Below are 23,058 nucleotides of genomic sequence, written 5' to 3' on the forward strand. Positions count from 1 at the left end.
GTAAGGGGTGATACTAAGACTAAAGGTGCTGGCACAGTAGACTAGACCAGTTCAACCTTAGTTATACTAGTTTAATTGTATAGACTCCTCCTAGCCGTAGTGTCACAAGACTTGAGCTGCTCTTTTCCTTCTGTTCACACCAGCACACAGTGCATCCAGAGAGAATGACTGGTGGCGTGGGCGGTAGCTGATTGGTCAGTAAGCAGGCTGACAGATCAGCCGGACTGACCTAAAACAAACATTTAGATTCTCCTACAAAAAAGGCCTCTCTCCTGAACTCTACCAGGGTCACAAGTTGGAAGACAGCCGGGATCTGGCAGAGTCTAGCTCTGGAAGGCTGACAATTGAATCTTTCTTGGGAACTCCAGAGTCTGGAGGTCCTGATCCAGCAGCCGCCGCCGCTGCCCCCGTTCCAGCAGGCCCGCCAGGAGGAGGTGTGGAGGCAAAGGCCACCCTCTGTGGAGCTCCCGCTGATCTCCCCACCCCCGAGGGCCCTGGCAGGCTGGGATGGGGGGGTTGAGGGGGGCCGATGGAGGTGTTGGAGGTGCGGGTGGACGGTGGAGGGCTGGGCGCTGCGGAGGCAGCTTGTGGTGTTCCCTCCTGGGGGAGTGAAGGCTGCGAGGCAGACAGGGCGCGGGCATTCTGGCTCAAGCTGCCTGTATGGAGGGAGTGGGTGCTCTTGTGTGAGGCAGGCCTCTGCTGGGTCTGTGTGGGGCTGGGTGCATGGTGCTGTACTAGAGACAGCTGGGACCCAGAGGGTCCTGCGGCCCCCATGTACTGGAAGGTCCGTCCCGAAGCTGCGAGCGGGCTTTGGACAGGCGGACTGGAGATCGCAGAGCCAAAGGCCCCTCCGAGTCCCAGAGGGGGCTGAGACTGAAGAGGAGACATGGAGACCGGACTGGACAGGTTCTGCATCACCTGGAACCTTCGCACCATACGAGGAGACTGCAGAGTCCCCGGACCCACCAAGGGGCTCGCCATCTGGGGGCAGAAGCTCATGGCCACAGCCTGCTGAAGGGTGGCGATGGCTGAGCCACTCTGCGGCTGGCCTGGAGGGGCAAAGATACCGCCGATGGAGGGGGTCATGGACATGGCACGAGGCCGCTGCAGGTCCACCAGCTTCACCATTTCACGGTCATACTTGACAATCTCCTGGATCATCTCATTCTCCCGGTTGTTGAAGACACCAGAGTTGAGGTCATGCTGAACCTTGTGCATCAGGATCGAGTTCTTTTTACCTGTATTAAGTGGAGAAAATTGATTATTAAAGAAAGAGAAGAGAGATACGGAAATAAGAACAGGACAGGAAATAAGACAGGACAGGGAGGACAAAAAAAGAGAGCAAAACACAAATATATGGAAATGGTAGGATTGAGAGGAAGGAGAACAGATAGATATAGATATAGTATGTGATGTCCTTCAAACCAGGTACATCCTCTAGCCAGGAAAAAGGCCTGAGGAAAACGGATGTTTCACTCTGTCCCCTCATCTATTGTTACAGTGTCCTGTGTCGTTCTGAGGGAACAGCGCAGCTCATTTTACTGCCTATTTCAATGTTCTGGAAACTTTTACGGAGTTGTTTTCAGTACATGCGTTACTTTCAGAGCGCTTTCATATGATAAAATTACCATCATTGGAGGAAGAGATGCATTAGCAAACTATTGTATGCCTCCTAAATTAACTATGCAGTGAATAATATCCTGTGTTTTTGGAAAAGAGCAGTACCTATGCGGTCTAGACGGTCAATGGCAACCGTCTCAAAGGCTCGCCTCATCATGGGATATTCCTCTAGCACCTCATTGAAGTTGTCAACAGACAGGGAGTAGAGTCGACAGTAAGTCTCTGCTCGCACGCTGGCTGTGCGCCGACCCCGCGTCAACAAACAGATTTCTGAAATAGGGAAAGAGTTCCAGCTTTAAAAAAACTCATCAAAAATTAAAATACCAAAACATGACTTTCCATAATAAAACACAAACACAGGGTTCTGCATTGCCACCGTTTTAGTAGCAAATGGTCCCCAAAAATAAATTAAGTGCATAGAAAGTTGGAAAAGGAGCATGTGCAATTTGAGATTCAAGGTAGGGATTAGGATTTTTAGTCATTTTCACAGACAGTAATGCTAAATTTGTTTCCTGTGCTCCTTAATTTTCCAGTTAAAGAACACATGTGTTCCTTGGTAAAAACGGCACCTCAGTGCTTTTAAACAAACAGCAGAAAACCATGTAGAATCCGCAAACTGTAGCCTACCTCCAAAATATGAGCCATCAGACAGTTTCATTCCCAGGGTGCCCTTGGTGATGACGTTGCAGACTCCATGCTGGATGAAGTACATTTTCTTCCCAATGGTTCCCTCCCTGATTATGTAATCGTGAGGCTGGAATACCTCAAAGCGCAGCTTGGTCAGCATGGCCGTCACAAAATTTGGCTCAGCGTTGGCAAACAGTGGCATGGACGCCACCAGCTTACGGCAGTTGAAGTTGACAATTTCCTAACAATGGAAACATATATAAAGTTTTTTGTGTATGTGGGGCATACAAGAACAGAGAAATTTGCGATTAATATGCAAATAAGCAAAAAAGCATCTATATAGGTGATTATCAATGTGTCCGCCTGCACTTGCATGCAAAAAGTGTGTTGAGAGACAAAAACATCAAAGTTCATCTTGTTATAAATTGCAAATATACCCTAAAAATGTATCAAAATATACTAAAGACAAAGGTTAAAAAATATGTATTTATGCATTCTATATTTTGCACATCGCTGAAATTAAGATTTCAGTGTTAATGTACAGAAGTATCAGAACAGTATCCTACTTTCCTACCATCCTACCTTTAGGATACCTACCAGTATCCTAAATTACATGATTCCATATTTAAAAACATATGTGGAATTCTTAATTAATTAATTGTTGAAGTACTGTGTGTGTGTGTGTGTGTGTGTGTGTGTGTGTGTGTGTGTGTGTGTGTGTGTGTGTGTGTGTGTGAGTGTGCCCTACCTCTCTGAGAGGCTCGTTGAGTTCTTCCAGGATGCTCTCCTCATCAAACATCTTGCCCTGGTATCTGTGCTCATAATAGTCATGGATTTTCTGTCGGAAGTCGGCAGGCAGCTTATGGAAGGACATATACTGCTCCACTTGTTTGTACTGGGAAGGAGTGGGGAGTGGGTTGGAGAAGGATAATGATCCATTAATGCGGGGCATGTAATGATTGAAACACAGAGTGAAACTGTCATTAACCAACAGTCAGCATCTTCACCACCACATTATAAAGCAATGAATAAAAGATTATCCTAGTGGCATAACCGCTCTCACCCACCCACCTTTTCCTTTAAAACACTAAGTAGGTGCTTACACCAGTTTAATAGCACAAGGGATCAGATCATGTGTATTGATATGTATACACATCTCTTTCTTTATATATCTAATAATTTAATTTGAATAATACATTGCTATATACATATATCTAAATATGGATACATGTGTTTTTGATAGACATCAACTAGCATCATCTAAACAGAGATATTCAAACAAGCAATCAGCAAAATACAGTAGGCATTTTACATGTAACCTTCATGCCATTTTGTTTACAGTTGATTTGGTTTTTGAAATACACTTATATCTAAAATTGGAAAAACAATGAACAGATGGATACAGCTAATCAATGACAAACAACCAGATATCATTCTCAATGTGTCTATACTCTACAAACAACACCACCAAACAGTGTAAGCACACGCCCTTCAGCTGTCAACCGAGATGAACACACTCATCCCTTTGATCAATGAGACCTGGAAGTTAATCAATGCCAGATCAATGGGATGTGAAGGCTCCTACACAGCAACCACACAAACAACTAGTCTCTGTTGTTGAGATATGCTAATCACAATCCATCCAAAGTGACCACTGAGGAACCAAAAACATCAAAATGTACTCCGCTAAGTCCCGTTCAGCAGACTGCTGTCCAGCCCGGCTCTGTCCTGCATGGCCGGGCCGCAGACAGGGAGAGATAGATGTGGTAGTAAAAGCAGCAGACAGTAAACTGTTGAGTGATAGAGAGATTTCTCCTTGTACTTTGCTGTCAGATTGTGCAATTCAACCCACGTCAAAATGAAAGCTTCATAAGACTGCAGCTCAGCCCGGCACCTATGAAGCTGTCCAAAACATAACTTTGAGAGGCACTGTGACAGCTCAGCGGGCTAAAGCGCAGACCGTGTACTCACAACTTTCGGGGATCTGAGGCAGTCGTATTTCATACTGTGTCTGTCCCGTTGGTCCTTCAACTCTCCACCATACACTCTCTGATAAAGAATGAACACCAGAAAACTGATATTAACTGGCATCCACCGGCAATTGGCTTACAATGGCTTCAGCGTGGTAGCCTGGAGGTAGTGAGACCGTCCCATAACAGGTTCATTTCCTTCTACATCTAATAGTCAACAGCCATGTGTCCTGCCAAAGAGTAACTGAGCAGGATACTGAATTGAACCTGCTCAGTCACTGCAAGTCACTCTGGATAAAAGCATCAGCTAAATCACTAAATTCTAAATTGCTTACACTCGGAGACAGACAGACTGGCCCTCTGTCTTTCCCAGAAAGAGACACACTTGGCAATCACTTGTGCATTTCCAATTGAACATAACAATACACACAACCACACAATTTCACATAAGCATTAGCAAGAACATGATTTAAAGTACAGTATTGACTGTGGGCTTAATACTTTCCCACTGAGTGTTAAGCCTATACCTATACTGTTGGTGTAGTGGTCATGTACAGCAGAAGAGAGTTGGGTATACTATGACCCCACATTACTGTGAGTGTCATCACTATGCCCAGAAAAAGTGCTGGGTATTTCTGAGTGATACCTGGCATATACCTTCATCTACACCAGTGGTTCTCAACCTGGGGGTCGGTATCCCCCAGGGGGTTTCTGATCATTTATCATCGTTTATTTTTCAAATGTGTCCGTAATTTTTGCTTTTTTCCTGTGAAATGCTGAATAGTTTTATACCTCTAGGCTTCCTCATCAAATTCAAAAACTTGGGAAAATGATTTTTTGAACTGTTGGTTGAACTGTTCATGGCTCTGCACATGCAGCCTGTGATGAAGTCTAGAGTAGGCATCACTTTGTCTTAAGGGGTCACAAGCCAAAAAGGTGGAGAATCACTGATCTACACTACCAATTTCACCCACTAGTTGACAAACCCACAACCAAGCTTGTCCACTGAGAGGCCATATGACATAAACATGACCATAAATAAACAAAACATTTAAAAAAAAACCTGAATTATTCAATGGCCATGTAAAGCAATGTCTCCTGGGTGAAAGGAGCTCCGCTGCTCTGATGGAGTTACGCAACACAACGCCTCACCTGCATGAGCAGCTCTGCTCTCTGACACCTGCAGATGGAGCACGGCCTGAAGAGCCGACCCCGTGTCACAACTCCTCACCCGATGTGTCAGAGCCATCGCCGCCGCTGCGCTGAGAGCCGGTGTGCCTTTCACTGAATAAGAAAGTGCTGATTCTGAGGAAATTGTAGGTGTGGGTATAGTCACGAACCGAGGGGAAACCTTACATCCCCCACAGAGATGTAGCGCCTGAGCTGAGGAGTGACTCAGGTCAGACGTCAAACTCATTCAGGTGGATTGCGGCTCTTGTAAGTTGGAAAGAATGAGGCAGCAAAAGACTATCTGATTGGCTTGAGGTGGCGGCATTTAACGACCTGCCTTTGAGAGGCGTGTCGCAGCGTGCTGTATTGATCGGCGCCGGGCCTACCTGACAACTCTCCAGTGTCATTGAGGGAGAGGGAGCGAGCGCTCGGCCAGTGCGTCACGGCGCCCAGAGGGGACTGACAAACACCCAAATGAGAGTGAAAATGACATCCATTCTCAGTGTCACTTTGATGACTGTGTATGCGGCAGCAAAATGCTCCTCTGACATTTTGTCATCTAAACTGCTGTTTTGTGGACTCATTGTGTGTGATTCTTCATTCAAAGCTAAATTTATCAAAAGTGTTTTGTCTTTCACTTTGATTGCATTTTTCCTCTTTTATACTGTTCCCACATAACCATCGCCCCTTTCCTTTCCTTTCCTTTCCTTTCCTTGCCTTTCCTTGCCTTTCCTTGCCTTTCCTTTCCTTTCCCTTCCTTTTCCTTTCCTTTCCTCTCCTCCTGCGCTACTCCTTTCCTTTCCTTCCTGTTCTTCCTCTCCTTCGTCCTACAACCTCTCGCCTCTCCATGAGAAATTCTAATTCGGGTTCATCCCAAATGACCATGTGGATGTATAATTCATTCACTTCTTTCCCGGCTAAATCGGCTCATTACATTATGAAGCACATTCACCAAAGAGAAGAAAATCAGAGCCGTAGCTTGTCTTGTCTGTCTTAAATTCAGAGATGTGTACAGAGGGAGGAACAACACAGTGTGGGGCCTCATACAGTGCAAAGTCTCAGAAAATGAAACAGAGCTTCTGCAGAAACACCGGAGATCTTAAAACTCAGTCAAAAAGAGAGAAGGCCAAAGGACACTGACTCATATGGGTTTGTGTATCGCTCACATTTCTGCCAGAGCCAGTGAATATCTTTTGGCGCAACTTAAGAGAGTGTGTTTTGTCTAAACCCTGGTGGAGGAATCTCTTGGGCGACTATCGCTGCGAAGTCAGCCTCAGTCTGGATAATGGGAGTGATCAGTGACAAGGCGTCTGGCTGAGAGAAGACAGATTGCTGTTGTGGATGACGGCAGCAGCAAGAAGAGGGAGAGGAGGAGGAGGAGGAGGAGGAGGAGAAGGTGGAAAACAATCTTGTATCCTGTGGCACGTCATGTCAGGCAGCTTGGACTGCGGTCTGATTGGACTGCTGTCTGATCTGTCTCATTCAGTCCCGCTGACTGGATTTACTATCTCGGCTCTTACAAGTGCAAGGGTGTAGGCCTGATTGGACAGAAACACACCTGCTGAAGCCATTAAGAGGTGTGGTGGTTGTATATTTTTAGACTTATAAACTATCAAACGTTTGGACACACCTGATTGAATGTACTATGATTTTCATCATCTTAAAGCCATTTTGATCTAAAGGCTTATGCTTGAAATATGTTTTTTAGACAAATATAAATAGTGAAGTTGATTCCTATGTAAGAATTTCTTTCCAAAGCCTTTGCCTCTCCATCAAGGCAAAGGGCGGCTGCTTTAAAGAATCTAAAATATAACATAGTTTTGATTTTTTTGGTCACTGCATAATTTCATTTGTGGTTTCATAGTTTCATAGTTTTGATGTCTCTATTATTATAAAATGTGAAAAATAGTAAACATACAGAAAAATGCATGTGTCCAAACTTTTGACTGGTAGTGTATGTCTAGTCTACTGTCTATTGTATGTCTTGGACTGCTCCTTTGCACTGTATATACAGTAGGTCTTTCTGCCCTTGTACCATGTGTCAGTATGTACTGTAGACTTATAGGTCTCTGCACCAAGGCCACCAAGACACATTTCTGTACATTTATTCTGCATGGAAAATGGAAGTGATTCTGATGCAGATATTACAGTTGAGCTGACATGGAAACCTCCACACAGTGGTGCACTTCTGCCAGCTTGACCCACAACTCGGGCTGCAACAGAATATGCCGGCAGACTTGTTTTGCTGCTCTCCAAATGATAAAAATGTCACACACAGTCCTATCTGGAGGCGTGGCGAATTCACTCAGCAGCATCAGCATCAGTGGCGTGGCTGGCACTTTCTGCTCCGGATGTTTTTTAATAAACACGTCTTCAGCTCAAATACTAATCCACACAGAGCGGCAGAAAAAATTCATAGCAGCGGAAAAAAAAAAAAAAATCTGACACGCGATCAGAAAAGGGTTCTGGAGAAATGCACTTGCCTATCCTCAGCAAAAATATATAAATTCTGGAACAGGGTGAAGACGCATTAGACAAGGGACTAGTAAATACACAGAGGCATATATTCGATAAACCTCTCTTCAGTTTTACTCATTGTGAATGGACTTCTGACGTAGAGACTGATCATATTGATGTCTGACTTACTTTTCAATTTGTCCCTAACTTAAATATAGGCCTACTAGTTAAATGGGTATTATAAGACATTCATTTTGTCTTAGTATTCAGTTTGTTTCCACCTTTCCATGTGGTGTGAATTCAACAGGACTTTTATCGTAATACATCTGTGGCCTAACAGCTCAGTAAAACCAGCCTCTACAATCAATAACAGGTGAGCAGGGGAGGGGGGGGGCTTATCCTCATGGATAAGACACAATGGGTTTCTCCCAAGGCTTTTATCACCAGTGAGTCCAGGGCAACAGCACCAATGAACCATCAGCCTGCTGGAGCTCTAACAGAGGGGAAATACAAGTCAATAGACATCTATAAACCATTTATCGGACACATTTTACACCTGAACATGCAACTATTCATTCAGCCCCTCAGATGAAAAACCTAAGGCAGGTTTGACAAAACGCAAGCCAGACAAAAGGCCAGCGCAGTCAAATGTAAACGCTGCAAAATATCCAGAATCATTGTCCAAATATCTTGCAGTGCACCAAGACTTGTGTAGACAGCAAGCCCCCTCTGTCTCCCACAGGTTTCCCCTCCCCCTCACTTTACTCCCTGTAGCAGCCAGTTAGCACTGCACCTCTCAAGGACACAACCACCAGAGAGAGGGATAGACAGAGAGAGAGAGAGAGAGAGAGAGAGAGGGAGAGAATGGGAGGGGAGGGAAGTGGAGGGGAGAGATAAAGGCAAGAGTGAGATAAGAGATAAAGCAGAGAGACAAATCAGGAGGTGATATTTAAGAGACGGAGAGAGACGAGAAAAGGGGGGAATGAGATGATGCAAGAGGGGCAGTTAGAGAGGCATACGGGATGAGACAGAGTGAGTGAGGCCAGTGGAAAGAGAGAGAGTGGGGAGAGGGAAAGAGCCATTGACAGAGAGAGAAAGAGGGAGAGAGGCAGCCATGGTTGCTTACGTCACCTTCAGGACGACATTGGCAGGACACACAGGTCTGCTGCCTCATCAATTCTACCGCTGCCCAAGGGGACATCATATCACACACACACACACACACACACACACACTCTATGTCTCTTTCTCTCTCTCTCTCCACATCTGCCCCCCCCCCACATACACCCAGCCCCCGGCGACGTGGCTCTACCTGGCCGAACACACCCGCAGCCTCTGATTGGCTGCTGAGAGCCAGCAACACTCCCCCTGCTCCCCAGCCAGCGAGACTCTGCTTAGAAACAGAGAGGCTGTGCTGTTAGAGCTACAGCCACTGCTGCAGCGCTGCTCAACAACGCTCCGCTCCCCAAACCTGCTCCAGCACATGTTTACCTGATATTCACAGGAAAATACCATCTAATGACAATCAAGCTGTCATGCTAAAATATTAGCACTTGAACAACACCCAGTAATGTTTTGAGATAAAGGTCATATTGCAAAGGATGCTGTTCTGGTGTGACTTGATGCAACAATACATCCAGTTCTATATGTCGCACATTTTGAGACATTTTATAAATTCATATTCACGGTATTCAAGTCCTCCATTGTGCTTAAATGCATATATGATGATGTATGATAGTCACCATTTGGTCAGCAGCAAATATCTCAATGTTGTCAATGATATTCAAATTTGAGAAACTAGATGCGTCAGATGAGGAACAGAGAGAGAGAAAGATAAAGTGATAAAAATGTGTGTATTAATGGCTTGGACAACTGTTCTGTTGTGTTGTCAGAAAGAGTCAAGCACCTTGACTGCTGGAAGAGTTAGAGAAAGAAGCGAAGAGAGGAAAGTGTTGAGAAAGTGGCATGGAGGCGTTTGTTTTAGTGAGGCTCCTCACCTTTTCCTGATACTGCCGTCTGGAGGAGTCCAGGGACTGGATGAGAGCAGTGGCATGGCCAATGAAAACAGCATAGCAAGTAGCTCCTACAATCATACTCAGCATGGTGAGCCAGATATCTGAGAGGCTCTCCGGAGCCTGCCGGCCATAACCGATGCACAGCATGTGGCTCATCGCCTTGAACACCGCAAAGGAGTACAGCTCTGACCAGGTATCGTTCTGTGGAAAGAGAAAAAAAGGGAGGAAGGGGGTGTGGAGGTAAACAAACAGTTAAAGTCATCAGATGTTACATAAAAGACATGTTTTGAGGGAAAGTCAGTGGGAGAGAGTAGGGAGCCAGCAGAAAAGCTTTGGGGACAGCAGGGTCAGGGAACAGCACTTGTATAAATGAGAACTCCAGGGACAGAGTTGCATTAGAAAGTAAGAGAGAGGAACAGGAAACGACATCAGGGGAATCCTGTGAGGCCTAATCAGTAAGGTAGAGACGGTTTGGAAATGATTTCCTCAGAGAGAAATGATAATGAGAGGCCATTAAATATGCCCTTTCAGAGGCACTGCTATATGAATAGGAATCTGCTATAAGCAGTGACAGCCCGGCTCCAGTCACCAGGCTGCTTGTGTTAAGTTTCATGAAGCGGCATTACTCAGCTTGCAACTTAGAAAACGTCAAGAGACATTAGTCATATTCTTAGATCACTTTGAGAACATCTCTCACACTTTACTTTAGAATCGGTGCTCCGTATATTTTCTTAATTGAAAATAGCGACACAGTGTTCTTACACTCTCTGGCTACTTGCCAGAACTTTCTCCTCCACAAATGAGGGGGGCGAGGGATCAGAACAAGCTCAATTAATCCGATACGTTTGTCTCCCATCCTTCCTTTGTTCCTTCTTTTCTTTCCTCAGTACTGATTTGTGACTGCGGTGACCCCCGCCTGAACAGAGTACTGACGGAAGTTAATTCAAGATAGAGCCAAAAGTAGGGAATGAAGCATACTTTCTATTGGTCTTTAAACTAATCTACCATAAGAACACAGAGTCTAGTCTATAATAACAGCACAGCCACAGTCCAGGGAAACTATGATGTTAAAAGAGCGCCCGAAAACCTCTTAGAGTCTGTTTTGGAGAGAATATAAAGCCAACATTTTCCATCATACCCTCGCCCCCCCCACCCCATCCCTCCTCTCTCAATTATCATTTGTGGCAGGCCACACAGAGGTTACAGTCTGCACACAGATAGCAGAGACAATCCACACTATCCTGTCTCAAGTTACAACCCACAGAAATACATTAGCAATTTATTTAGCAGTAGCAGTTTATTTGCTATTATAAGATAGACTAATAAAACAGGCTATTCTTTGCATGGCTTATTCCAAATAACTGAATTAGCCTCTCCATAATGTATGCATACTAACATTAATATTATGCTAACTAGGATGGTTATGTATAAGTATAAATTATTGAGTTGCACAATAAGTCTTCAGCATATAGAGCTACAGGTGCAATAGAGTATCACACTGTTACTACATACGATGCCATAATGGTTTGTTATCATCGGCGATACAACATTAAAGGGTCGTAGCGATAGAAGGACTCTCTCTCTGTCAGGAGTAGGGGAAAATGAAGACTCCAAAAATAAATATAGCTCCACCAAGTGGGCTCTGGCTAAATGGTGTATGTGAAAACAGAAAGAGAAACAGTGGAGTGAAACAGATTGAATAATAGATGAACGATGAGCACTTTGATTCTGAAATAGCACAGGCGAGAGAGAGAGAGAGAGAGAGAGAGAGAGAGAGAGCGAGAGAGGGGGGAGAGGGAGAGAGAGAGAGAGAGAGAGAGAGAGAGAGAGGGAGAGAGAGACTGTGAGAGAGAGAGATGGAGCTAGAGTGTGAGAATGAGTGTGTGTGTGTGTGTGTGTGTGTGTGTGTATGAGAGAGAGAAAGAGACAGACAGACAGAGAGAGAGCAAGACAGAGAGAGAGACTGCATGTCCTCATAAGTCTCAGCAGCCCCCCCAAGAGATTTTGGTTTGGGAACTATCCATTTCTTTGTTGGTAATCACCATCTCCAATAGCTGCACATAGTGGATTTGAAGTTAGCTGATAACACAGAGGAGCTTGAACTTTTGGGGGCTTAAATTTACCACCCGGTGTCCTGAAATGCCTCTCATTATATGTGAATTTCACTGGCCAATTTAACTCTGAAGCATCCAAACAGAATGATCACATACAAGTTATGTACCTGCCAAAGTGGCCACCAGAATTTACCAGCCAAAGTCAAAATGTATCAGCATTTGGCTTGTGGTTAGTGTTAATTTCAAGAACAATAAAGAGAAGTTAAGTGCACCCGAAGACCTTAATAAAAGCTGAACCTTTGCCCTGCTACCAGTCTCATCAGTTTACACCTCTCTGCACCAAGGGGTCAAGGACATAGGATTGATAGCTGCAGGGATGGAGGAGAGGACAGAGGAAGGGAGAGGGAGATAATGGAAAATGGAGTGATGACACACTGAATGACCGTGGATAGGTGTGTCTGACGGCCGGTAAGCTGGACAAATATCAACAGATAATAGTCACACATGTAACAAATCTTCTGGCTCGGCCCTGTCACACACCTACCGGTTCAGTTTACAAAGGCTTATCTGAATTTACAGTGCAGTCTGCTCTCTCTCTCTCGCTCCCTCTCCCTCTCTTTTTCTTCCTCTCCCATCTCTCTCTTTGTCTCCATCTCCCCCTCTCTCTGCCTCAGTGCTCCTGGTCTCTTTATGTTCTGTAGGATGGGCAGTGAAATATATGTGTTTAATCTGGGAGTGGCGGGCAAGGCATCCTCTTGCCCAGGCCCTTTCACTTTAAGCCCTGAAAGAGAAGTGGCATATTCTATCCATCAACATGAATGCCATCTGATGGCTGTCTGGACTGGTTTGAATGGTTTGGATGGGCTTGTACAGTTAATCATAGGAATTTAGACCCTGATAGATGCGTAATCTGTGATTACTCACAAAACACTTTGATTACGCTCTTGTATGTTTCCACATTCTTCAACTTACCCAGTTGGAAGCACAGGCAACACTTGTTTTCAGCATGTTGATACAACATGGCGGGAGCATTCTGAACAAAATTCCTAAATTCCTCTGGAACTGAGATGATCCCATCCTTTTCTCTCCTCTCTTCTGAAACAAATACCACCTAATGTCTAGTCCATTTACAGAGGTCTGACAGCAGCTTTCACTTTTCATCTTTATACACTGTTATGGGCCTAGTGAGTAGTTCAAATCAAATTTGCTCTGTCCAGCAGTGGACCTCTAATGCTGTTTGTCCAAACTAGGTTCAGTGAGTAAATAAAGTGATTTAAGACCATACATAGTGATTACTGGATTATGTTCTCCAAGTGAACAAGCCTGTGTAGTGCAAAACCCCCTCTTGCTGATGGCAGTGGGGGAGACAGGAGATAGGGCATCTCTGTGATGTGGATGCAGCAGGGGCTTGCGTACACAAACAGTTGTAATTACAGAGTTGAAACCGTACACCCTGTGTGTGTCAGTTAGCAGTGCTGTCGCTATTATTACCCATTCGCCTCTGTGCTCCACTCACGCACAGCCACCAATCCGCACCGTACCACGGACATTAACTGTGTGGCAGATGGGGGAACAGCACAGGGCCACCTAATGCTAAAAACACATGAAATTAAATGAATGGATAGAAGTTGTGGGGTGCTGTAAAAACAACATATACCCCCTGAGGCACTGTAACTTCTATTGAATCCAATTACTGGCTTGCGGATGTCACCCAGAGTTACAGAGTGTTTTCAACGCCCTCCATGGGTCCCGCCTGTGGGCCTGCGGACCACCAGCGCATACAGCGGCCTCTGTAGGGTGCTAGGCTTGATGGATGGTCTGGCTGCAACACAGTAGCTAATGTTACGAGTTGTCAGCCACTCAATAGGGGGGGGGGTGGTCTCAGGTGGCTGTAGGCAGCCTGTACCACGCCAGAATAGCCCTTTAGTTTGGGAGTGACGGCTCTCTGGAGACTGACTGTCCTTGATTATACAGAGGGGGACAGGAATGGAGGAGTCAGTGGCCTGCCAGACTACCTCACTGCCTGTCAGCCCTTGACTTCACCAGGACTTCTCCTGGACTTCAGACTCCGCACTGTACACAGAACAAGGTTGCAGCCACTCTCCTGTGTGTCGAGAAGTGTATAAAAGCCGACCTGTCAGAATTTCTTGAAGTTGCGGTTGGAGTGATTATAGTGCTTGGCAGGGAAGGTCGGGATGGTTTATGAAATTTGACATTATACATACAGGAAGCGACAAACGGAGAGGCTGAGCTGTTCAGAGACTCACATCAGAGCAGGTGTGTCCACTAACCCCAAGGCTCTGACTCCCAGCCTAGGCTTTGATCCATCATCTCCTGCCTCTCATCGCATCATTCAACTCTTCGCCTTCCTCTGAAATACACATACACCTCTCAGTGTAACAAGTAAAACCCAGTGTTGAATCTACTCTATCTTTGCACAAAAATAATAGGTACTATAATCTATAAGCACATAACTATAAAAATAAAATAGCACCAGTACTATAGTAGTCACAAAGAGGAATTCCTTCCCCTTTAACAACATGGGAGAAAAGACATTTATTCTCAACACAATGTTAACTTGTTTGAGGAATTACTTAAGTACGGCAATTAAAATAAAAAGCAACTGCTGTCATCTGGCATCCAGGAAATATTTTCAAATAGGAAATTTACAAGTTGTCATGGCAGGCCCTGCCGATGTCGGGGAGCAGAACCCAATCCATTTAAAACCTCATTTGGACCGGTGCCTTGTGGCTGGGCCAGCTTAGTCTCCCCTCACCCAGTAAAAGGCTGGGCTGACAGATAGACCTATAAACAACCAGCTTTTATCTCCCTGAGAGAGATGTGGCAACAAAGAGCCCAGCTGCCCAGCCACATTCCCCCCCATCCCTCTGTTTTCCCCTTTTATCTTCCCTGTCATCGCCCCACCATGGCGAGGAAGAGGGATCTGGAGGTGTGCTTAAATCTCTCTTTTCTGCCTGTTTCTTTTTCATTTATATCCTCAGGTCTTTGTGTCTGGCACACTGGCTGAATGCTATTACAGAAGACATATATATGAGCAATTTGATTGATTTACTAATTTAAAACACTAACTTTTCATCCTAAATTCATGATGGTACAATTGTGATAGACACTGAATGATGATGGTTCTCGGAATAGTGGAGTGTACAGTTTTGAAAATGGACCTATTGATCAATCTACAGTATATGTATATCTATTACCGCTAAGCTTAATGACCCTGCATTTAGTATGTCCAGGACCCATATTTATTATGTCTGACCCACAGAATTTAGTCTTGATTTTAAGCATGAACAATTCTCTCCCAAAGCTAGAAATAATCTCCTGATGTTATCCGACAATAACTGGAATTCATTTTGTGACAACAAAGGTGAATTGACGGGGATATGAGCCCATTTTCTGATTTATCTTCCCAATTAAATAAAGCTCATTTAGATGTAAAAGTTCAAACAAACACACACTGAATCAAGGCTTTCCTCTACTGATGACATAATTTAGTAGAGCATTGGTTTCTCGTTTCTAGTTTTTCGGTTTTGGGAAAGAGTTTGTCATGGTCACAAAATATTGATTGTTCAGTTTTCTGATGATGGTCAGACACTTCAATCAATATTTTGTGACCATGGTTAGCTCTTTCCCAATCAACTCAGACTGTAGAAAATAGGGATAATAGATGCAAATTCAGTTTAAGGGTGAATTTCTGCATAGACACATACCACCATCTTGTTGAGGGACACCCAGCAGTCAGAGGGGAAGTCCTGCAGCATGGGAACCAGGAACTGTAGGCAGCCGTCCCAGTGACACAGCAACAGCATCATACCAATCAGGTTAAAGATTCGCATCACCGCACTGGCCAGGTCATAGGTCATATGGAAGATCTGGAACAAGACGAGGAAACACCACAGGGAGGAGAGTTAAAACAGCGAGAGGGAATATGGAAAAGAAAGAACACGTCATGCTGCAGTTACATTTCAGTGAACATGGCTTTTATATGCAAAGACTGTTTTTTAGTTTCTGTTATCTCTACTTTGGCAAATGCTTTAAGAACTGTTTAGGAATTCATTTCACAGTGCCAGAGACAGGATTCAGAGTTGGTCATCCGGTCAGCAACACAGCCTGGACGTCTTTCCCTTGGATTATACCAAGCGTGATTAATGAGTAGGGGAGACAGGTTCCCATCAGTCCCCAATCAAACACAGCAGGAACAGGCGAGACATTTGTTACAGAGAGACACAAGGCATCAATCAGAGCTCTGACACGCACACGCAGCCTAGTCAAACGCACAAAACACTCACGCAAGCCTGCAGGCACACTAACAAGACAGACACGCCAACACACACACACACACACACAGAGTGATGGACAGGGGACCATCATGATCCTTAACAACTGATAGTCTATGTCGTCTCACACATCAATCATCCTCAGTCACAGGACAGTCACTTAAGCCAACCATCTATCACTGGACTAACTTCAACAAACTCTTTGTTGCCAATTAACAATTTGATGGTTGTTTAAATATCATAATGATCTGTACAACATCTCAATCTATTAGAAATCATTATTTTTCTCCACAATAACAATAGCCGAGCCTCTTGTAGGAAAGTCTGATAGAGTCTACTATGAAAGAATGTCTTCAAGATGAGAAATGGGTCATTTCTTGCTCGGTGCAACTGAGGGAGAGGTGATACTCTGTGATATGTAATATATCTTGGTGAGGAATGGGACTGGACATGAATCACATGTGCTGATCTTTCTAAATGCCACTTTAACCTTTATGGGATTTTTGTCGGTTTGTATCAATCAGCAAGTAACAAAATACTGTAATTTGTCAAATCTGTTCATTGAGGATAGATAGGAGAAAGTCTAAAGGTGAAGCCTCATGATCACTACAGTACAATGGATGGAGGTGTTCAGCACCTTGGACAGCACCATGCAAGTTACTGGAACTTTACAGTATAAGATAGAGATCCTTGCTCATCCAAATATAAACTGAAGACTGATTATGTAAAAGAATGGAGGAGGGAAGGAAGGCATCAGAGGTTTTTGAACTGGGCATCAGGAGGTCCATCTGCCTATGTCAGTGTCTCTTTAACTCTAGACCACATCTCAGCCCTCATCCTCCATGCATGCCAAGTATCACTTCCCATCATGCACCACTGTGTGTGTGTGTGTGTGTGTGTGTATATGTGTGTGCGTGTATATCACATCATGTCTCCAGAAATCCAATTATCCAAAGGTCAAGTGAGCAGCCGGGCCCCACTGCGCAGCTCACCACTGCAAAATGCCAACACCAGCCTGCCAATACTGGCATAAGCGAAAAGTCGAGTGATCTCATCACACTGTTGGACCTCCTGTCTCCCAGGCCGCTCTCCTTGATGTGAGAAAGGAGTCCAAGGAGAGACTGGAGCAGGGGCCCAACGCAGTGCGTCCAACACAGAAAACACAGAGAGTGAATCAAAACGGGGCGGGCAGGGAGCAAATGGACAGAGATCAGTCCAGAAGGAGCAAATTTTACCTAGCAACAGCACCCACCGCCACATTCAAAGACTCCCAGTCAAACCCCTGAGGGAACGCCTGCTCGCCTAACTTCTCCAATGCTTTTAAATGAACAATTAGCCTGATATATAATCGCACACAACAGGCCCCTGGTGTTGCACATTATCACCATCCTCTACCCCACCTGCTCCTCCTCTGGCGCCTTAATTGATTAACAGTGTTTGCCCTGGTAATAGGCTGCTTATCAGACCGTCCGATGCCGCCTGTGGGACTAGCGGGTCAGGCGAGGAGACGGGGGGAGATGACAATTACGGTAATTAGAATGCAAAGTTTGCTAAAGCTTACGCATCCCGCCAATATTATACAGTTCTCACCAGGAAGCAGGTGAGAACATTAACGTCCAGGTTCCAGGCCCAGGAGAGCGGGCCGCTCGGAGCAGAGCGGCTCACAGACAGAGAGGCAGACTGTTGGTTTGGTCACCGGCCAACATCGGCATATTGGAGGGAAATCGGTGACCTTGCATCACAATCTAGCCAGATACCTGTGTGCCTACGAGTCCTACGTGTGTGTGACTAGAGTCAATACAATTGCAATACAAAGGTATGATCTTAGGGACAGATGTGCCACTTTATAGCCTCCTTCTGGCACTGACCCCTCCCTTCAGGATAATAGATTAAGGGAAGTAGTCAGGTCATAATGTGGAACTATGTCATTGATGTCATTGATTAATGGATTCTCTGTCACCTAACTGTAATCTAGTGCAGCCTAATACTCCTTTCTTATATACTAAAATTTTTCCTTTTTTCTTTCTTATGTATTATATTGTTAAATAATCTTGTAATTGTGCAAAAAATATATATAGATAGTACTTGATGGTGTGATCATGTGATGTGGATTCAAGTCATGTAATTTGGACCCGAGTGTTTTTAAACACCTGTGATGTATTGGTGCAATCAGTAAGCGAACCTGAGGAAGCAACAAGCGAAACGCATTGTTCACTCCTTTTATAAGCCTATTTTGCAAATGTTCTAAGAAAAATAAAGATGTGATTGTCAGCAAAGTGTGCAGTTGGATAATTTCTTTAGATAGAGTCACTACAATATTTACTAAGGGACTGTTATGTGTCAGTAAAACGTGTGCTCTTACCTCTTCCCACTGGTGGATGTAGCGTATTAGTCTGGAGAGCCTCAGCAGCCTCAGGAGGCTCAAGATCTTGGTGAAGCGGACGATCCTCAGGGCCCGGGCCGTCTTGTACACCTCCGAGTCGATCCCTTTCTCCACAATGAGGAAGATATAATCCACGGGGATGGAGGAGACAAAGTCCACAATGAACCAAGTCTTTAGGTACTTCTTCTTGATGGTTTTAGGGTCCAAAATGATGTCCGAGTTGTCCTCGATGATGATTCCAGTGCGAAAGTTGAGGACCAGGTCCATGAGGAAGAAGGTGTCGGAGACCACGTTGAAGATGATCCAGGGCGTGGTGGTCTCGTCCTTGAAGAAGGTGATGCCCACAGGGATGATGATCAGGTTGCCCACCATAAACAGCAGCATTGTGAAATCCCAGTAGAACCTGATGGCATGGATGTGTGTGTGGGTGCGTGCGTACGTGGCAGTGTGTTTGTGTGTGTTTAGAAGTGTGTGTGTGTGCGTGTGTGTGTGTGTGTGTGTGTGTGGAGTACAGGAGGGGGAAAAGGGGGAGGGGAAGGAGACAAAAATAGAGTCAGATAAGAAAAGGGAGTTGCTGTGGAAAACCGATAGGCACAAGAGACTTCCTCACTCAAGGCAGGAAAGTGTAAACGAACTGCAGGATCCTGCCTGAACAAGCAGAGTATAATGAGCAAGAGCAATTCTGCTGAACTCACTTCTTCAAGATTAAATTATATACAGATGAAGGCATTATTATGAGATGAGAGTCACGCATTTCAGTATAATCATTGGTTACAGTATAAACCATTTCTCTAATTATCATAGTGAATACAATGAAGACATCATATTGTTGTCATTAGAAATCTGATTGTTTGTGTAAAACAAAGAAAAAAAACATGAAATAAATATGGCTAATGGGTTGTTTCTTTTTCTAAGGTTGGACTTATGTGATTTCTATGACTGATTGAACCAAATTTGCTCTCCAATCTGCATTTCAAGGTTTTGATGCTTACAAAAACAAAATCCATCGGAGTTTCATCCGACTTTCTAACCCAAAGACTAAATTTGGAGCTCAAACCGGCCAAAACCAAACCTTGTAGTGTACGTCCCCGTGTTGTGAGGCTAGGCCAGTCCATATTGTCAGTAGTGACGGCAGGGGCGGAGCGGGACAGGCAGATCAAAGTAGTGAGGTCTGAGGCCGTCAGAGGAATCTCTGCAGGACAGGTGCAGCGCTGAGTCATTACACTGCGACTTATGCAACAAGCTCTGACTCCTCCACTCCACGGCGGCACTAACCTCCCCGCTGATAACGTCTGGAGCAACTTTGCTATTTCACTATACAGCAATTAGCATATTGAATCATGGGGGACGGGCAGCTGTATCTCTCTGTAGGAGTTTGCGGAGTTAAAAAGTCTCCAAAGTGGCTTGTCGTCACAAATTACGTTTCTACTGTTGAATATGTCTCAAGTTTATCCCTCTATAGTCTCCTGACTCGGCGTTATGTGATACAAATGGGCCAAACATGAATAGGGATGCGGGGGGGTGAAGGCAGCGGTCCAACGCGCGTGCAGACTCTACTCTGAATTAGACAGGAGCTGTCCACACGGTGTGGTGCTGAATCCACAGTCTAGCCAGAGAGTAACCTACTAATTTTCTGACCCACAAATTCATTTCAATGGGCTCGTAAACACTAGATGAATGCATCTCGAACAAAAGGCGTATGCTAATTCACCACAATAAGCCTGGGCCATGTGAATCTTCTTGAATGGGAATTATCGATTATCCCTAAAATATGTGTGTGGCAAAAATAGACCAACATGGTCCGGTTTGGTTATCGGGGTTTGAGCCGTGATAAACAGAGCGCATCCGTCATTAAAATGCAGGATCCGGGGAGTCGTACAGGCGGATATGTCTCCAGTGAGCATGCTTGAGGTTTTTCGCACACTTGGCTCAAGGTGACATTCCGTTACTGAGTGCATCACACACACACATACATCCTGTCAGCACGGGGCTTGTCGCAGAGCATAGCCTACTACGACGAACAATTACCCGATCTTTAAATAACCGCATTTTAAATAGCCCGAATCAGCGTTAGAGCGTTATCCTTTTGTTAACTGTGAGCACACTGCAACGAAAAGTCGAGATGAATTAGCAGGCCAGGCTTGTTGAGCATCCCAGACATGCTACAGACTGGAACCGGATTTGTTTACAACCTTGAAAGGACACTCTTTTCTACAGTCAAAACGCCTGACAACAGGTTGTTTTTGAGATTATGGCAACACGTTTCAGTGCATACATTTAAATCCATATTGATTCAAGAATAAGGCATGGGGTCAATAACCAGTAGCCTGTAGCCTAACAATGGGCATGCATGTGTTCTCAATCACAGTGGTCACCTTATATAAAGTAAGTTGTAGGTGCTAGTGAGGCCCGTGCCCCTCATGACTTTCAACGTGCAACCAATGGTAGTCCCAGCTCTTACCTGAAATCGCTGTAAGGGTGGATAATCCAATTTCCAGCTGATTTAACCCTCTCTTGCTCCCTCTCCACTGCTTTTTGACTACCATACATGCGTAAGGAGAATTTGTTAACTCCAGGCTGCAGCATACTACTAAACTGCCGCTGCATGAAGCTGGCTTGGCTGCCCCGAGGTTCCGCATCCTCGGCGGCCACAATTTGGGGTCCATCCTCCGGCTTCTGGAAAGTCACAGAGTTCCTGGGTTGCTGGGTCTGAGTCTGAGTTGGGCCATGAAGTGAGGAGGAGGCTTTCCGGCTCGGTGCGTTAGAGAAGGACACCTTGGAGTCCTTTTTCTCGGGGACACCGGTGGACACAGGGGTAACGCCGGGGTTTGCGCTCTCTCCTCCCTGCCCCCCGGTCAGGGACCCGCCTGGTGTGATCGAGCCGTCCATGCTGGCGGTGGTCGAGTTACAGGCTCCTCGCTTGGCGCTCCCTCCGTCCTCGGCCCTCCCCGACCCTCCTGTCTGCTTCTCCTGCTTGGAGATGATTGAGCGCAGGCTCCCGGTACCCGAGTCCCTCCTGCATTCTCCGTTTTTGTTGCATTTCATGCTGGAAATGGGAGCGACACTGTTGCAACCATCACCCGCTGTCGCGTTTAAAACCTCTACCGCGACCGCTGATCCGGACGCCTCCGCCCCAGATGCTCTGCTGGTCTCGCCGCGCTGGGCAGCATCGCCCGGACAGGGTGTCTGGGTCTCGGTAGCTCTGGAGGCAGCAGTGGGCCGTGGGGCGGCAGCAGCGTCCTCTGTGTGCGCAAGGCAGGGCTCCTTGTTAGAGTTTCTCCTGGAAGCCGTGGACGCGGACGCGGCTCCCCCTCCTGGCGTAAAGTTCTTCATCCTGATACTGCCGCCTCCTCCACCTCCGCCGCCGCTGCCGCTCCCCCCGGCTCGGCGCAACCGCGGGTGCTGAAACTTGGACTCCTCTTCCCCGTCCTCTGTCTCGTCCATCACGACGTTGCTGGCCCCACCGGGCTGCTTAGCGCTCGGTGCGCCGGCAGAAACCGAGTCCAGACAGTTCTTGCTGCTGTTGCTTCTTGTGCAGTTGGACGCGGCAGATTTGGGTGCGCTGATGTGGCTACATCCACTGCCGCCCGCCGCCTTCTTTTTCATGGTGGCAGCAGACGCCGGTGAAACCTCATTCCTGTCCATGACATTGAGCATATCAAATTTTGCCTCCAATTATCTTTGGAGAAAACCAATCAGAGATAGAGGGGAGATGGAGAGAAAGAGAGAGAGGGAGAGAGAGAGAAAAAAGAGAGAGGAACAGAGGGAGGGGTGGACGTGACTTCTTTGCAAACTACTGCGCTTATAGTCTGGAGTCATGGTGTCACCGATGCTTAAATATTAAACTAATAAGCTATTCGACTGCGCGGAAAATCATTAAACTAGTGCATGCTCTTAATTCATTTTCAATTATTTTACAGCCAAGGCCTCTCACTCATGACCTAAAACTTGAATTGCCTCAGCATGCTCTATTCACATCAACACACGAAACAGACGCTTATCATGCTGTCAATCACGATACATGATAACATAACATGATATCAAAAGCTTAATTGCCACGTGTTAATGAAAGCGCAAATGATGTCATAGCCTATCTTTTAGAGGGTGTTTTCAATGACAACCTCTCCGAAATGATGTTACCCACAGTTAATGTGCAGCGCGCTCTACAGGCCTTATAGATCTAGTGCAGCAACTGTGCCATTAGTGAAATTTATTCTGAGTCTGACTGGTCATTATCATTGTTGTGACTAATATCATAACAGCAGATAGGGTGTATAATCTCTTAAAGGACTAGTTCACCCAAAAAAATCTGTCATCATCTACTCACCCTCATGCCAGTTGAAACACAGGTGAAGTTTGTCCATATAACACACAGGGAGGCTGCCAGCACAACTCCATAGCAGCCTTCTCCAAAACAACTGAAGTCAGTGGGGACCAGTTCTTCAGAGTTCCAAAAAGACCTACAGT

General features: G+C 45.5%; 1 protein-coding gene across 1 annotated transcript; it reads right to left on the reverse strand.

Annotated features, from left to right (window-relative positions):
• Positions 1–288: 288 nt before the first annotated feature.
• On the reverse strand, positions 289–22,248 carry LOC139650408 (potassium/sodium hyperpolarization-activated cyclic nucleotide-gated channel 2-like). The gene is made up of 8 exons (XM_071527077.1): positions 21,053–22,248; positions 18,571–18,994; positions 15,642–15,803; positions 9,842–10,060; positions 2,996–3,142; positions 2,248–2,488; positions 1,726–1,890; positions 289–1,238 (listed from the first exon to the last, which is right to left on the reverse strand). The coding sequence occupies exons 1-8, from the start codon at positions 22,246–22,248 to the stop codon at positions 289–291; spliced, it is 3,504 nt and encodes a 1,167-aa protein (XP_071383178.1).
• Positions 22,249–23,058: the final 810 nt, after the last annotated feature.

This window comes from Centroberyx affinis, unplaced genomic scaffold (genome assembly GCF_046629955.1).
Source record: "Centroberyx affinis isolate AG114_WGS23_722 - 3 ecotype Tasmania unplaced genomic scaffold, CSIRO-AGI_Caff_v1 ptg000112l_1, whole genome shotgun sequence".
Taxonomy (NCBI): domain Eukaryota; kingdom Metazoa; phylum Chordata; class Actinopteri; order Beryciformes; family Berycidae; genus Centroberyx; species Centroberyx affinis.

Bases quoted from the DNA above. Each gene is read 5' to 3' on its own strand.
- LOC139650408 (XM_071527077.1), bottom strand. From the start codon at position 22,248: ATGCTCAATGTCATGGACAGGAATGAGGTTTCACCGGCGTCTGCTGCC. The intron at 15,804-18,570 runs GTAAGAGCACAC...GTCTTGTTCCAG, and splicing joins ACATCCACCAGTGGGAAGAG to ATCTTCCATATGACCTATGA. The intron at 10,061-15,641 runs GTATGTGTCTAT...CTCTTTCCACAG, and splicing joins TGTCCCTCAACAAGATGGTG to AACGATACCTGGTCAGAGCT.